This window comes from Alosa sapidissima, chromosome 13, assembly GCF_018492685.1.
Source record: "Alosa sapidissima isolate fAloSap1 chromosome 13, fAloSap1.pri, whole genome shotgun sequence".
NCBI lineage: Eukaryota > Metazoa > Chordata > Actinopteri > Clupeiformes > Clupeidae > Alosa > Alosa sapidissima.
The window spans coordinates 6,784,177-6,799,176 of NC_055969.1; the positions used below are offsets into that span (position 1 = coordinate 6,784,177).

General features: G+C 43.0%; 1 protein-coding gene across 2 annotated transcripts in view; it reads right to left on the reverse strand.

The window, feature by feature from the left end:
- Nucleotides 1–15,000, reverse strand: part of olfm1b (olfactomedin 1b) — a 25,816-nt gene that overhangs the window by 10,467 nt on the left and 349 nt on the right. The window contains exons 1-4 of one of the 2 annotated variants that reach the window (XM_042060149.1): nt 14,877–15,000; nt 3,499–3,648; nt 2,164–2,319; nt 215–434 (exon numbers count right to left, since the gene is read on the reverse strand). The exon at nt 14,877–15,000 is cut by the window's right edge and continues 349 nt beyond it. In XM_042060149.1, the coding sequence (XP_041916083.1) occupies nt 215–434; nt 2,164–2,319; nt 3,499–3,648; nt 14,877–14,942 (592 nt within the window). In that variant the 5' untranslated portion in view covers nt 14,943–15,000. Of the gene's footprint in view, nt 1–214; nt 435–2,163; nt 2,320–3,498; nt 3,649–5,719; nt 6,654–14,876 lie in introns of those variants that run through there. The other variant, XM_042060148.1, reaches the window with a different exon arrangement.

Sequence of the window (15,000 nt, forward strand, 5' to 3'; positions counted from 1 at the left end):
AAATACATCCACTGTCCATATCAAACACATCAGTGCACTTATATGAACATAAGATTGTGAGAGCAGTCCCTACATATTCACTGATATCTACTAACTAATTGTAACCTAAGTTGCAGATCCATATGTGGCTGTGTGTGTGTAGAGCATAAGCTGTGTGTGTGTGTGTGTGTGTGTGTGGGCAGTGGGCGGTGTACGGTTCGCTCTCTGATCCTACCTAATTTCTGCATGCAGGCTCGCAGCCTCTCCTCTAGGTTATTGACTCGGGTGTGCAGCTCGTCGTAGTCATAGGCACCCAGCTCCTGCTGCAGCTCGTTCAGAACTGCCGTCAGGTTCTGCACCTCCTCCTTAAACTGCAAAACCAATTTGGCATCCGCCTTGTACTCCTCCAACACCGGTATCAGAGGCCTAAGCTCCGCCATTTTCGCCTTTATGGCCTGTCAGGGGGGGAGTTAAAGAATACACAGAAGTCGACTCAGGTGATAGTCGTGGTCAAACATCCCCCAACCAAAACCCCCGCCCCCCCTCCCCTCTCCCCAAAGGAGAAGCAATCGACCAAAAAACAAAACAAAAAGGAGAAAAGAAAAATGGAGGCATGCTATCTGGGCCTAGCACCCTGACTACTCTACCGCTACCTTTGCCTAGCCTGGACACCTCGAGTCAATAACCGCCAGCTCCTGTGTGGTAGGGTGACATTCACTGTGACTTACATGTTGTTACGAACGTGTGTATCCCTGAGTGAATGTGTGTGTGTCTGTGTGTGTGTGTGTGTGTGTGTGTGTGTGTGTGTGTGTGTGTGTGTGTGTGTGTGTGTGTTTGTGTGTGAGTGTGAGGCAAACCACAGGATCCCAACGCCGGCAGTCGTTCTCCATTTGGCGAGGACACACTCTCCAGCACACTCAGCGGATTTTTGGGAAAGCTTTTTTATTGGTCATCATCGTTTAAAATGCAACATCTTACGGGTTACATGCTGGTACATGTCACACACAACAAAGTGGTTTTTCGCTTAGGTCAACTTTTAAAATGGAGAATTATATATTTATATCATATAGAAGTACTTAATAGAGGTAACCAAATATGCATAGACAAAATAAAGGGTAAACCAACAGCAATAATAATAATAATAATAATAATAATAATAATAATAATAATAATAATGGAACTTAAAAAGCCTGACAACTTGCATGCAGGAAGGGATGTGACTGGTTGTTCAGTAGGGGGACAGGGAGGGTGTTTCTATAATGGTGTCTTATCGAATATCAGAAATAGTGAAATATTCAGCACGACTGACAGCCACTTCAGCCAATCATGGCTAAGACCTGCCTCTTCTCTGTCCTCTGGCTCTCCTATATCACTCTTTAAGTTAGCCCTGCAAGCAAGAAAACCACACTCGTCACATGGTCTAACTTACTAACCTGTCTAACACACGCATGCAGACACTCTCTCTCACTACACACACACACACACACACACACACACACACACACACACACACACACACATCCACATACACTCACACATACACATGTAGCTTCACAATAACACATTAAGAAAAATTCAGCATGCACCATAGTGACCATGCAATGGGATGTTCTCAGCTTGAATAGTGTGTTTGTGTGTGTGTGTGTGTGTGTGTGTGTGTGTGTGTGTGTGCGTGGGGGGTGGGGGGTGCGGGGGTTGTTGCTATGGGGACCCCCTCATCACTGAGATGTGTAAAAGTGGATCTGCGTCTACTGTACTCCCACAGTTGTGCTGTCTGCTCAATGATGCAGCGTCTGGTAAAAACCCACTCAGCGTCTGCATCATTGCCGGTGCTGCGAGACACATTTGCACTGATGAAAGGGGTGTATTTGTGTGTGTCTGGAATGAATATAAATGTATCAGCATTGCAATGCAGAGGCAATATAGAGTGGATTGTATAGAGCATATAGCATGGATTAGGCCTTGCTGCAATGGCTGAGGTGACATTTAGCCAGTGGATGTGTAGAACATGATAATTTGGGCATTTGAGGGCATGCATGCACATATGCATGAGACTGATATAAGTGTCAGTGAGCATGACATATACGTGTGTAACATCAATAATCAATATGTGTGTGTGTGTGTGTATGTGTGTGTGTGTGTGTGTGTGTGTGTGTGTGTGTGTGTGTGTGTGTGTGTGTGTACCTTGTATTGCTTGGCGATGTTCTGCTTGTGGTTCTCCTCCACTTGTCTGAACTTGGTCTCTAGGCCTCGGAGCTGGTCCTCCATCTTCACCACATACTGCAGGTCCCTCTGCGTCCGCTGGTCCAGGACCTGGATGGACTGCGTCATGTTCTGGACCTGCAGCAAAACACACACCACAAGACTAAGTGTCTGTGCTCTGCCTTTCATTTGGTAATGGCCTATTCAATAACATGACACCTTAACAGACCGTGTTTGTAAGAACTGTAATTATGAATAAGGGGGTAAGGGTGGCTGTTGAAACAGTAAGTAATGTGAAATAACTATGCTGCTAACATAATGCCACATACTGAGCCATAATAGAAAAGTAAAACACACATTTTGGTATCATTTCTTTGAGCTTATAAATAAGTAATACCACGTGAGATGGTGTCTGTGTTGTGAAAACTGTGCAGTGACATGGCCTCTCTCTAAGGGCCCGTTGCTGTTCTTACTGCACACAGTACTAAAAAGAACATGGAGCTGCATTATTCATTAGTTATTAAAATTCAAATCCTGTGCACAAATTATGCTGATCCCTCTCTATAAAACAATGAAGTTAACTTTCTGTCTCTTTATCTCTTTGCTGCCCTCACTTTGTCCCTCCCCCTGAGTCATCTCTCTCTCTCTCTCTCTCTCTCTCTCTCTCGCTCTCTCTCTCTTTCTGTTTCTCTCTGCCTCTCCCTTCCTTTCTTACTTTGCATCCCTCTGACATCATGGTGTTGTTTTGGCAAGATTGATAGTTTTCCCAAGATGCCCTACCCTCTTTCAAGGGAGCTCATTACAGTCAGATTCTCCTGTGTGTGTGTGCACGTGCATATGTGTGTGTGTGTGTGCGTGTGATGTCATATAGCGTGTGAAAGAGATCATATAGCATGGTTAAGTGGGCCTCAGGTGAGAGATGCCGTGAGCATGGGTCAGAGGTCGTTAGTTGGTAGGGGGCTGATTTGGTAGTCATGGTAACGACTACTCAGGGTGGTGCTGTGGGGACTGCAGGTGGAATAATGGCAAAGGGGCAGTTTAAACCAGGTTGATTTGTGCACTTGTGTGTGTGTGTGTTTGTGTGTGTGTGTGTGTGTGTGTGTGTGTGTGTGTGTGTGTGTGTGTGTGATTGATGCGCAGCGAGAGAGAAAAACTTGAAAAGGTGAAGACAGTGATTGAGTGTGAGGTAAAAAAAAATCAAGATTGTGTGCGCATTTCTGTGTCTGCACATAGTGTGTGTCGAGCCTTTGTGTCTGCCCTTTTCGCGTGCCTGTGCGTCTTTGCGAGGGGTGGGAGGTCACACGTTGCCATGGCTACCTTCTCCAGGAGCTGGCGAAGCTGCTTGGTGCGAGCGTCTCGGGAGCACATGGTCTGCTGAGGAGCCACCACCGTACACACACACCTGCCCTCACTGTCCTGAGCCGAGCTGTATACCTGCCAGGACTCCTCCGGGTTTGCTGGCAACACCTGAGACAGACAGACAGCGGGAGTGAGAGAAAGAAAGAAAGAAAGAAAGAAAGAGAGAGAGAGAGAGAGAGAGAGAGAGGGAGAGAGATTTGCAGAGAGATACGGTGATGAAGAGAGACGGGGAGTGGTGAGAGGAGTGAGGGGAGATGAGAGATGAAATAAGAACGAAAGATCAGAAGAAAGGATGAAAGGGAAAAAACAAGTTTAGTGGAGTGATTACCTAGATGCATTGAAACAATCACATTCTTGTTACAGAAGCATCACATCACAGCATCCCCATCAGATATATGTAATGGGACAATATATTGCCCTTTTTGTCCCCAAAAGACCTGCATAACCCAAATACACTAATGTGTGTTTCTAAATGACTTACATAACAACTTGCAAACACACACACACACACACACACACACACACAGCAATGGAAGATTAGCCAAAGCTCCATCTGGACATGAAAATGTTAGGCCCCGCCCCTTCACTCCTCCCCCTTGAAATACACCTAATCAGAGTTTAATCACAACCATTAGAACTTCAGAGCCATTTTATGGTACACACAACCCAGCCTCCTGGAGCTTCATCTCTCCATGGCCAATAAAAAAAAACACTATCATTGCCATTAATTATACTCACAGATATTAAGTTACAGGTTGAGAGAGGAAATTGCACTGACATGAGGCTACAGCTAGAGACGACAGGTCATGAGCTAAAAATATTAATGTACTACTAATACAGAGAGTGCATGTGGGCTTTGATTCTAGGCTCCATTTGCAACAACGGGTGCCAAGGACGTTGTGAAGTGGGAGACATATTCAGAAACTCTTCCCAAATATTCCACTGTTTATCTGAATGTGGTGAAAATGTAGAGTATAAACCACCAATGTGTCAGTTATGTAGGCTACCACTTTAACAGCTAAATAACTTGTTTCATGTTACTATTCGTTAATAAAGAAGTGCTGGGCGAGTTCTGTGCAGGTGAATAAATAAGACTGCATTTGACGTGTATGCTATAAATGTGTATGCTATAAATTGTCTCCACTCACATTTGTGTATAAACATTAATAAAAGCATATGCACTGAGCATGTGTACGTGGGATTGGGATGGGTTGAGTGCGGGAGTGGGAGGGGGTGTTACACAATAGTCATGACTATCCTCGTAGCAGATTACAGTGCCTGACAGAGGGGTGAACCTTGTACAAACCAGCGCAATTAGAGAGCGGTGAACTTGCTCCTCTTTAACTGGGTGTGCGCGCATCCATAGGTGGGAGGGAGCTGATTTATGAGTGGAAATAGACCTTACCCACCAGGGATCCAATTACCAAGATTACCGGAATAAATAAATATCTACCTTCCATGTGTTCTAAATCTGACGATAGATAATGAATTCAACTAATTGTGTGTCTTTTTGCAGTTTGCCTTGAACTATTTAAATTACGAGTCTTGCCAAACATAAGATTCTAAATTCAGGATTTGGTGAAAAACAACTATATCCACCACCGTTCACAACTTAATTTAATGCCTTATGTCCTTTGTCCTGTTGCGATTCCATACTGCGCTGAATGCTCGTATGGAACCTCTAATGCAGCGGCGGCGGAGGAATATAATTTCGTTTCGCATAATAGTGACCTTCATTTTGACTTAAAAATATATTGCTTCCAAGGAATGTCATTTCATTCATAAAGCGGAGTGACGCGTAGCTTTTCAAAAAAGCTCTGTCAAGGCATTTTTTTCATTCTCAATGCGAAACCTGGCAATGCCCCCCCCCCCCCCCCCCCCCCATTCTTCCTGATTCGTAACCCGCCTCTACCGAAAAGAACACCGTAAGCCACTACCGATGACTGCTCAGGGAACTATCACACGATCACATTACGCTCAGCGAGATAAGACCGACCTCTCTGCTGGTATTCATTCTGGACAGATCATATGCATTGGACACAAATCGACTGCACATGCAGCAAATGTGTCCATGTCCATTCATACACACATAAAGTAGTAAAAGAGTTACGAGCTACGGAAACCTGACCCATGTGTGCCAGCATCCTATGAATAAATAGTTAAACCTTGACGCACTTACTCCAGTACTCCTGTCCGGGTAGCCTCCCTGCGCAGCGGTGAGCTTGGTGGTATTGAGCCCCACTAGTGAGGGCAGCGTCTGGGACATCCAGTTGGTGATCATTGCCATAGTGCTGAGCACCACTCCGATCTTCAGCAAAGGCACCGACATGATCTCTAATTCTGCGCTATGCTTTACCAACTTGAAACCTTCATTCCACACAATCTAGCAAGGGGAAGGGGGGATAAGCTCCGGTGTCTGGAGCAGCCTGATGCATTATCTCCTGCACTCTCTCCGGCTCTTGTACGCTCTCCTCTCGCATTTCTGTCCGGCAGATAGAGGGGTTTAGAGGGGTTCCCGATTGATCGAGGCGAATATCAAAGGCGATAAAAAAAAAGTCAAGGTAAGATGAGCGGCAACAATGACAGCAAGTCTTCAGTTTCCAAGGTTCTTCGACAAACGAGTGACCCTCAAACCCCTTTCTGCTCTTAATTTTTCTTCCGTTGACGCCCTCAGTCACTGCTCTTGTGCGGCACGCACTCCGTAACTAGATGGCAAAGAGTGCACACGGACAGCTCGAGCTTACGATAGATAAGTGAGAGGGTAGCGTCACGCAGGGTCTATATAAGCGGGTGTGCGCGCGATGTGATGTCAGGTTATGTCTGCATGGGAGACTACCGCCCCTATCTGCGCATCACACTGTCGGACCCCCCCCCTCTCACGCGCGCCAGTTTGCCTCACTGCCCTAACAAATACTCCAAACAGGGCGTTTGCCCCCCTGCGTGCTCCCGGGAGAACGGCAGACGCGCCGTTCGGCGAAGGTCGAGCACTTGGCGTGGTCAGAGGCTCGAGCTCTTAATTATACCTTCGCAGGTGACATTTTTCCTGTGCTCCCCGCGGCTAGCGGTCTGTTGGTCTCCAGGAATAACTCACTTGATGTTAATTTAATGATGGACCCAACAAAATTAAACCCCATTATGATTTAATAGAGGCTTTGCTTCTGTTTGTCTAGCAAAACACAGTCAATGACAAACGTGGGACAGAGAGGGGGGGGGGCACATCAAAGTACAAATTGCGATCATTTATCACATATTTCTTATCTGTGTGATGAAGATGCATTCATGTCAGAGCACACTCGGTGTTACAGAATAGCTTAATCGAATCGAAAAAACACTGTGATTTCAAAGCTCCCGGGGTGCGCTTGGCACTGGCGCGCCGGGTATACGCACAGTTGAAGCCCAGGACAACAAGAACATCGCGCGTTAATAGGACAACAGCGCCATCCGGTTGAAAGTAGTGGTACTGTTCGAGTCAGAACTCAAGGCATATACTGTATGATGCAATTGGACTGCGATTATGCGATAGTGGGATAGCAGCAACACCTGACTACCTGACTAATTAGGGGAACATGGTTTAAGCCTTTGCCCGCTGCACTACCAGTTATTGCCAGGGCTGTGCAGTAAAACGCTACGAAGTGGAAACCGCCGATAAAACGCCATTTTATCAGAGTGCTGCGCTAACGAAATCATGGGGTAGAATTGCTAGGAAGGGGGCGTGGTGCAACACCTATGCTTCATTTTATGAGCACATGCTCACACGTTGCGTGTAAAAAATACTACATCAAACTTACGGGGTGATAGGACAACAATGTGAGGTGCAAACGCAAATCCATTATGCAATGTAACAATTCACAAGTTGAGAGCAACATATTTGAACTTGTTCGACAAAAAATATTTTGCAACATGGTAACCTGCCACATTTTTGCAGCTTTCTATCTGCTACATAATATATAACAACACAGTTTTGGGATGTTATGGAATCAAGTGTTAGCCTATATATTTCTTTAGGTTAAATCCTTGTTTAAATAACGCTTTATGTGAATCTGAGGGCCATATCCTACAAAATTGTAATATCTCCGTTTATTTGTAGATCAAACAGATTGAGCATGCCTCCGACTATTCCTAGATATCTAGGGGACGTTTTCGTTTGTAAACTGGAAAAAACAAGACGCTACCTCCTGTCGCTTCAAGCGTCTTCTGCTGTTGAATAAAATATTACACAGAAAAATAAGAAACCAAGTAGGTCACGCACACAGGCGTTCTCCACAGGAGTTTCTCTTCCTGTCGACATATCTGCGTCTTTGAGCATGCTTGTTGAGTTTGTCAGAGGGAAAGAGAGTGCGATAGTTTAATGATATGAAAACGTGCTGTGTGGTTCTTGCCCGTGAACACTGAACAGTCGGACCGGTACAGGAATAGTAGCCTAGCCTACACGCCCCAATAAATGAAAAAATGCAACTACACCCTATGCCTCAAAACGCCATATTCTATTTTTTTTTTTTTTTTTGCATTTTCCAGTTTTATTAGACTAACAATTGTTCACATCCGGAGCTAATTAAAGGGCATGATATTATACACAATACAATCGAGGGGAAGCTAAATGTATGGCCCTTTAATTCACATTATGAGAGCTGACTGGTCTAATAAAAAAATTACATGTGCAATGTGCATACTTCCAGATTTTTCCCCCGTGTTATAGGCAAGACGTTTGCTATTTAACTGTTGGGAAATGTAAGAAACAATAATATAATACAAGAATACAATAAACAGTTCATGTTTATGTCGTTTTTGGCATCTCTTCCGGGTGACCTGATTCACTTGCTGACTTTTTCATCTGTCTGCCCAACACTCTGATGACCCCCCCCATCTAAAAGCCTTAAACAGCCCCATCTTCCTTTACCTGACAGTCAATATAGGTCTTTCTCCACGTCTGCCCACCATGATTCTGTCTGCCCACATGCCCTTCTTCTCTGTCTAGCTCCTCTGACTGGCAATATTACCTGTCTGTTTGGATTACCATGTCATTCTTTCTGTTCTCCGTAATGGTCCCAGTGATTGACTGTTTGTAGAATCATAAATAGTCAGCTGTATGACAAAGTGTGTTTAGAAATACTCTCATTGCTATGTGGCTGCCAAGTCAACTGATGTGGAAGATTTAACCTCACTCTGTCGAGGAGGAGTTTTTTAGGGAAATCCAAAAGGTTTTTCCAGTCCCTATGATGGCAACGTTGAAACTTACTATTCAGCACCCAATCATGTTTAATTAATTGAATATACATGTACAGTATCTGAGAGAATTGTGTTTCCTTGTTGTCATTTACAAATCATTCACAAAGAATCTTAAGGCTAAAAGTAGTTCTAAATTGGTGTATTTGGGAGAAACTCCTAAAACTAATAGGTGTGTTAATCTTAATTATAGGGCTCCTGATTATTTTCAAAATAGTAAGCTAATTCACAAAGCATTTTGATACAAAAAGTAGCATCTATGTCTTACCAAATATTAGGCCTAGCCTGCAAGACTTGTTCTGTGTCAAAATGATAGGCCTATATTATTTACCCATTTCTTCACTCTCTTACTCAACCTCTTCCTCATCTTTAAAATTTTTCTTCAATGACACCCTAAAACACTCTAGTGTAGGCACTAGGCAGCATACCAAACACTGTCAGATACTCACAAGTAGCAAAGATCAAGCATTATTTTGGAAGTCTTGAGTAGGCTAAGACTTATAAGTTCACACATCATGAAACACAAATATGAAAATGTATATATCTGTGTGTCTATGCTGGTTTATTGTTTATGCAGATGTCAATCATGTTTTTTGTTTGGCTTCAAAGAGACCATAAGCAATGCTCAGTGACGTTGCGTTTGTAGATGTTCATATTTATGTTTCTTAGCAGATGCTTTCGTAAACACTTTACTTGAGAGTATCGACATAAGAGTGACATGACACTATCATGAACATATGCCACTGTCATGACACATGAACCCTAACTCTAACCCTAACCCTAACCCTAACTCTAACCCTAATCCCAACCCTAACCCTAACCCTAACTCTAATCCTAATCCTAACCCTAATTTGACAAAAACCGAATGTCACTTAATATCAGAAGTGTTATGTCATAAAAGTTTATGACTTGTTTATGACTGTCATGTCACTCTTATGTCAATACTGTCAAGTAAAGTGTAACCAATGCTTTTCTCCAAAGCGACTTACACTATTTGAACCAAACACCAAACAAAACACATAAGAAAGGGAGCTCATCACTCCCATCAGTGCTCCCCGAGAAACTCCACACAATGTTTTGTTATACTGTGGGGGACAGGCTTCACTTTGTTTCCAGTTCACAGAGTCAGGGCTGTGTACAAAGACCATTTTTTACAAGGTAGTCAGAAAATGGACAGCTTGCGAAACGTGAGGTGTTATTTGCTGAATTTGACAAATTTGATTTGAATTTGTTACGGGTTACAAATCATCTATAATCACTTATTTAGGTTCTATGAAGTTCAAAAAGTACTTGTGCTGTGATGTCACCCAAAATCACCAAATTAGGTGATATTTCAGCACTGTTTACATGGACAGCACCCCTTACATAGTACTGCAGAGCAATGCATGTACATTCATGCTATGAGCATATTTATGAAACATCTAAAAATATTAAATGACGTTGTCCATTACACTCTAGAGACAAAACTAATGTGTTGTCTCTATCTGGACACAGAGATGTGTTACAGTAAAAAACAACGCAAGTTGTATTGTTTTCAACAAAAGTTGTGTTATTTTCAACGCATATTGTGTAACAAATAAAAAATGAAACAACAAAAACGGTTTTGTCCCTATCTGGACACAGAGATGTGTTAAAAACAACGCAAGCTGTGTTGTTTTCAACACATTAGTTTTAAGAGTGTAGACCACTTGTTACCAACCTGACTCTAGCCAGATGAATTTTGTTCCGCTTAGCTCCGCCTAGCTTCACTCACATCCATCTGGGACCTCTTCCATTGAGAGTGATTTCAGCACGAGATTGTATGGTTGAGCCAATCAGGATGCAGGGCGGGAGTTTCATAGATGTGACATAGCGTAGAAGCGACTGTGAGACTGTTATCAGCGTCACGGGTTGGCTTCGATGTGAGTGGTTGAAGAAGCACGTCAATAGATGACGGACAAGTGGCTTATCCAATCATATGCAAGCATTTTTTTTATTAGGCCCAGCCTTCTGAAGCAACACTGTGGAGCTAGGCGGAACGAAATTCATCTGGCGAGAGTCAGGTTAACTTGTTACAACACTCACTAAGCTTTAGCAGGGAAACCGAGCAAAAGCAGATTCATATTAGGAAACTGGGCCCTATTCAGCAAGTCTATTGAGCTGTGCTATTACTCTATGCCATTGCTGTATATCTCAATGATCGTGAAAGAGAATCACTTCACAGTATTACAATAAATGGCAATTCCCAAATATACCCTTAATAAAGATAACTGTGTGCTTGACATTTTCAGCACTTTTGATTTACGTTTTCCCCACATATTTAATTAACTTATAATGTATGTAACTATAGAGAGGGCATAAGAGAAGACTGACTACCCATGAATCTATAAATCTGTCATTGTTTGACCTCAGGTTGACAATATTCAATATTCAAAACAACTTTTAATATTAATGTGCACACAGACTAGGGGGCTCTGTCTGAGTATGCCATTTTTCAATTGCTATTTTGTTTGATGTATGGTGGTCATCCTATTTGAAAATGAGGTTTGCTAAAGCTTAAACAAAACAATTTGTCCTTCAGGAGGAATTGCAATACATGGTACTCATAAAGCTTTATCGAAATATGGCATTGAGGTTCTAAATGTATGTTAAGTAAAAACAATGAGACAAGCAAGAGAAATATCTGCGGTTTTGCCAAAGTTACACATATCTCTGTTTTTGGAAGGTAAACTACTTAACTTCCTTCCTATATCCTTTTTTGACACAGACTCTCTCGCTCTCCCGATCTCTCTCGCTCTCTCTTGGGTAAAATAAATAAAGCTTGGGCAGTCAATCAGATGACCGCAGGCCTGTCTCTCTCTCCTGCAGAATGGGATTGATTGCTGCTGCAATTTGCATAGCAAACACATCCTTTCTTTAAAACCCTCACTCAAACACACACACAACACACACACACACACACACACACACACACACACACACACACACACACACTGACAACCTCAATGATACTCTCTTTTCTTTTTTGTCTTTGAAAATGTTCCCAGAGTTTTTTGCCCTTTCGTTTAAGCACCTTCTCCTCCATACACAAGAGCAAATAAAACACATTACAAGGATGCATAAATGCTTGTGCCTGTGAAGGTAGTGGAGGCCATCTGAAATATATAAAAAATATATACTGACATTCATTGACTTTTTGTGTGTGTGTCTCTCTCTCTCTCTCTCTCTCTCTCTCTCTCTCTCTCTCTCTCTCTCTCTCTCTCTGTGTGTGTGTGTGTGTGTGTGTGTGTGTGTGTGTGTGTGTGTGTGTTGGACAGATGTGCATTACATTGTTCACAAGAGCTTTGCAGTGTTGAACAGCTGTTTCTCTCTGTTCAAACTGAATAAACACGACCACATAGTTCAACCTGGTTTCACTCATTCAATGTGACATCTCCTCCACCACAGACCTCAGAGTAATGCAGGTCTCTAATTAAATGCCGTTCTGTATATAGAGTGCAGATGGTAGATGCCATGGTATTCAAGAGGAATCAAGCATCTCTGGGTAATGTAGTGCACTAATTGCGCTCTGTTTCTGGTCAAAGACTACAAATGGAGACAATACTGAGATCCAGACTGGTCTCCTGAAAGATGCAAAATATTACCATATGAAGTGAACTGAAAATCTGCAGATGAGGCAATGATTTAAGTTGGGTATTGGAACACGCATATGAATGAGAGAGTGGGTGATGCAGTAATGACTTTCACATGAGTCTGTGAGGTCTTCCAATACCATAATAATAACCTTGTGTGTATGTGTGTAAGTGTACTGCTTTTATAGGCAATGACTGTATTTAAAAGCAATTCAAGCCTTTTGTCTCAGGCTAGAAGTTCAAAGATCAGATAGCTGGAAGGGGGCAGGAAATAGGACAGAGGTAAAACCTAATGCTCTGGAATGGAGGGGGGAGGATTTGGCCTGCGGAGGACGGGGAACCGCTGACAGAGAGTAGGGGAGTGGAACGTGAAAAGAAAAACAACTGATATAAGATGAAAGGAGCGAAGAGAGAGAGAAGTGGGGAGGTAAAATGAAGACAGGACAGGAGAGGAGAGGAGTGAACCATAATGGCCGCTGAGGGCTGTTAGCGTAAAAGCAGTGGTGATGAGGAGGTACTATGGTGGAGAGGTGGTCAGATATTTAATGGTATGATATCAAGTGCATTTGACCTGAGGTCACATAATGTTCCCGCCAAACATATTATACCAGGGGTGATGTGGGCAAACAAAATCAATTAGGTTGCAAAGTGTCATTAATTATTTAATTGTGCATTGGGAAAGCACTCCAGGCAATAGCTGAGGGAAATGAATCTGAAAAATTTGTGTTTTGAGCATTACCAGTCTTTGTTCTATATAATGCATTTAACACTGGCTTTCTTTTTCCTGGCTTGTTCTGTTTTGATCATGTAAAAAAGAGTACAATTGGTATTTATACATATTCCAAAAGTTAGTAATCATGACTGGACATTAACATTGAATGTACGTCAGTTAAGTGTCTAGGTATGTGAACAACTGTGATCTATAAATGTCAGCAACTCTGAGTCACAAAGTAATTGAGGTCACTCATAGGCCTGCTAAACTGTTGTGTATCTAAGGGGGCCAGCTGATTGAATGGTTTCAATGAAAACAGTAACTGTAGTAAGCTTCTGTAATGGATAATTAGTGTTTTCAGACATTTCAGAGATCTTTGTAAAGCCTACAGGTGCTACATCTGTTATTTACAAAAAGTGTCGTTTAATTAACATAAACTCTCCTTTTCATTTCACCCGATTCTTTCGACAGTAAACACATTTTCATCTCTTTCTGTCACTCCTTTCTGATTGGATGGTTATGAAACAGTTATCAAACGCGTCTGGTGCCTTTGATGAAAGCAGCATTAAATCCTAATATCGCCCAAGTGCATTTCCCGTGTGCGTATCACGGCGCGCGCCACGGCACACAAGTGTTCAGAAGGATTTAATGAGGTACGTCTCTGATAGCAACCACAACACACGGGGCCTAGACATTATGATAATTGATCGAAAGAGTTTCGGCGTGCCCTGCTGCTAACTGTCGCAACATACAGTACTTACCAACATAGCATCACTTGTTTAATATGTAGTTAAATTAATTATCTGCAATCTGCAATTTGAACACCACACAGGCCGACGTGGTGTACTCTTTAGAGTGATACATAGCCTATTTGAGTTTCTAGCCTACTCAAGCGTCCTGGTTGTCAACTGGAACTAAAACTGTTGGAAAAGTACAAACCGTGGGTGTCATAGGCCTGAATCATTTGCATGTTTTGCCTATCACCATATACTGTGCCCAAAATTATTCACCTGTTCCGCAGAGTCTCTACGACAAGCTGAATGACCAATGATAAGTCAAGTTTTCACTGAGTTTCTGCTGGACGGATCTATTTCGCAGCAAGTTCAATAAAACACACCCTAAATCCCGAGAGCGTCAGGAGAAGCGTGAAAGATTCAAAAGGCTTAATTGATGTTCAGCGCACTCGACTGAGATTTACTTCTAACGGAATGGCACAGAGTCTAGCCCTATGAGCGGATCATACGTGATTGTGATAGGGAATATTAGTCAGCAAGCAGCCTATAGGCACACTCCCCTAAACAGTTTTTGTAGGAGGACGCAGACGGTAAACAATGCCATGTCTCAGTACTTTTCAGGAATCAAAATAAGGAAATGTGTGGAAGATAAACGTCTGACAACAGCACTTTGGGATATGTTACGCTCAGTTAATCAAACATTAACTGCAGGCCACGTATAATAGCACTTTGTTTTGGACAGCACTTGAACAACCCTAACGTATTTTAATAACATTAAGCATGAAGTGGGCAGTGTTCCCAGTACGCGAGCCTGTAGTTGCTGGGGTTTGACAATCTTTGCGGTTGAAGTGGTGGGGCAGCCGCTCTCTAGACCGCCATGCACATCCGAGAGCTATCCACCTCATCGGCGTGTAATCCCCACCGTTAATCTGTTTAAACGCAGTATCCAGTTAATTCAAAACAGCAACCATTCATAAACGTCGCCACTTTAATCTGAGTGAGATTTGAAGGCAATTTGCGAGGCTGCGCGCGGAGGTAAGATGGCGATGGACCTACTTGAGTGAGTTCGCTGCCCATCAGAACGAGGAGGATGAGACTCGGGAGCTTGCTCGCGGGCTGCATCTTTCGCTACCCGTGCGCAGCGCTCTCTCACATGCAGAAGCGATGCCTGGTCAGTCCC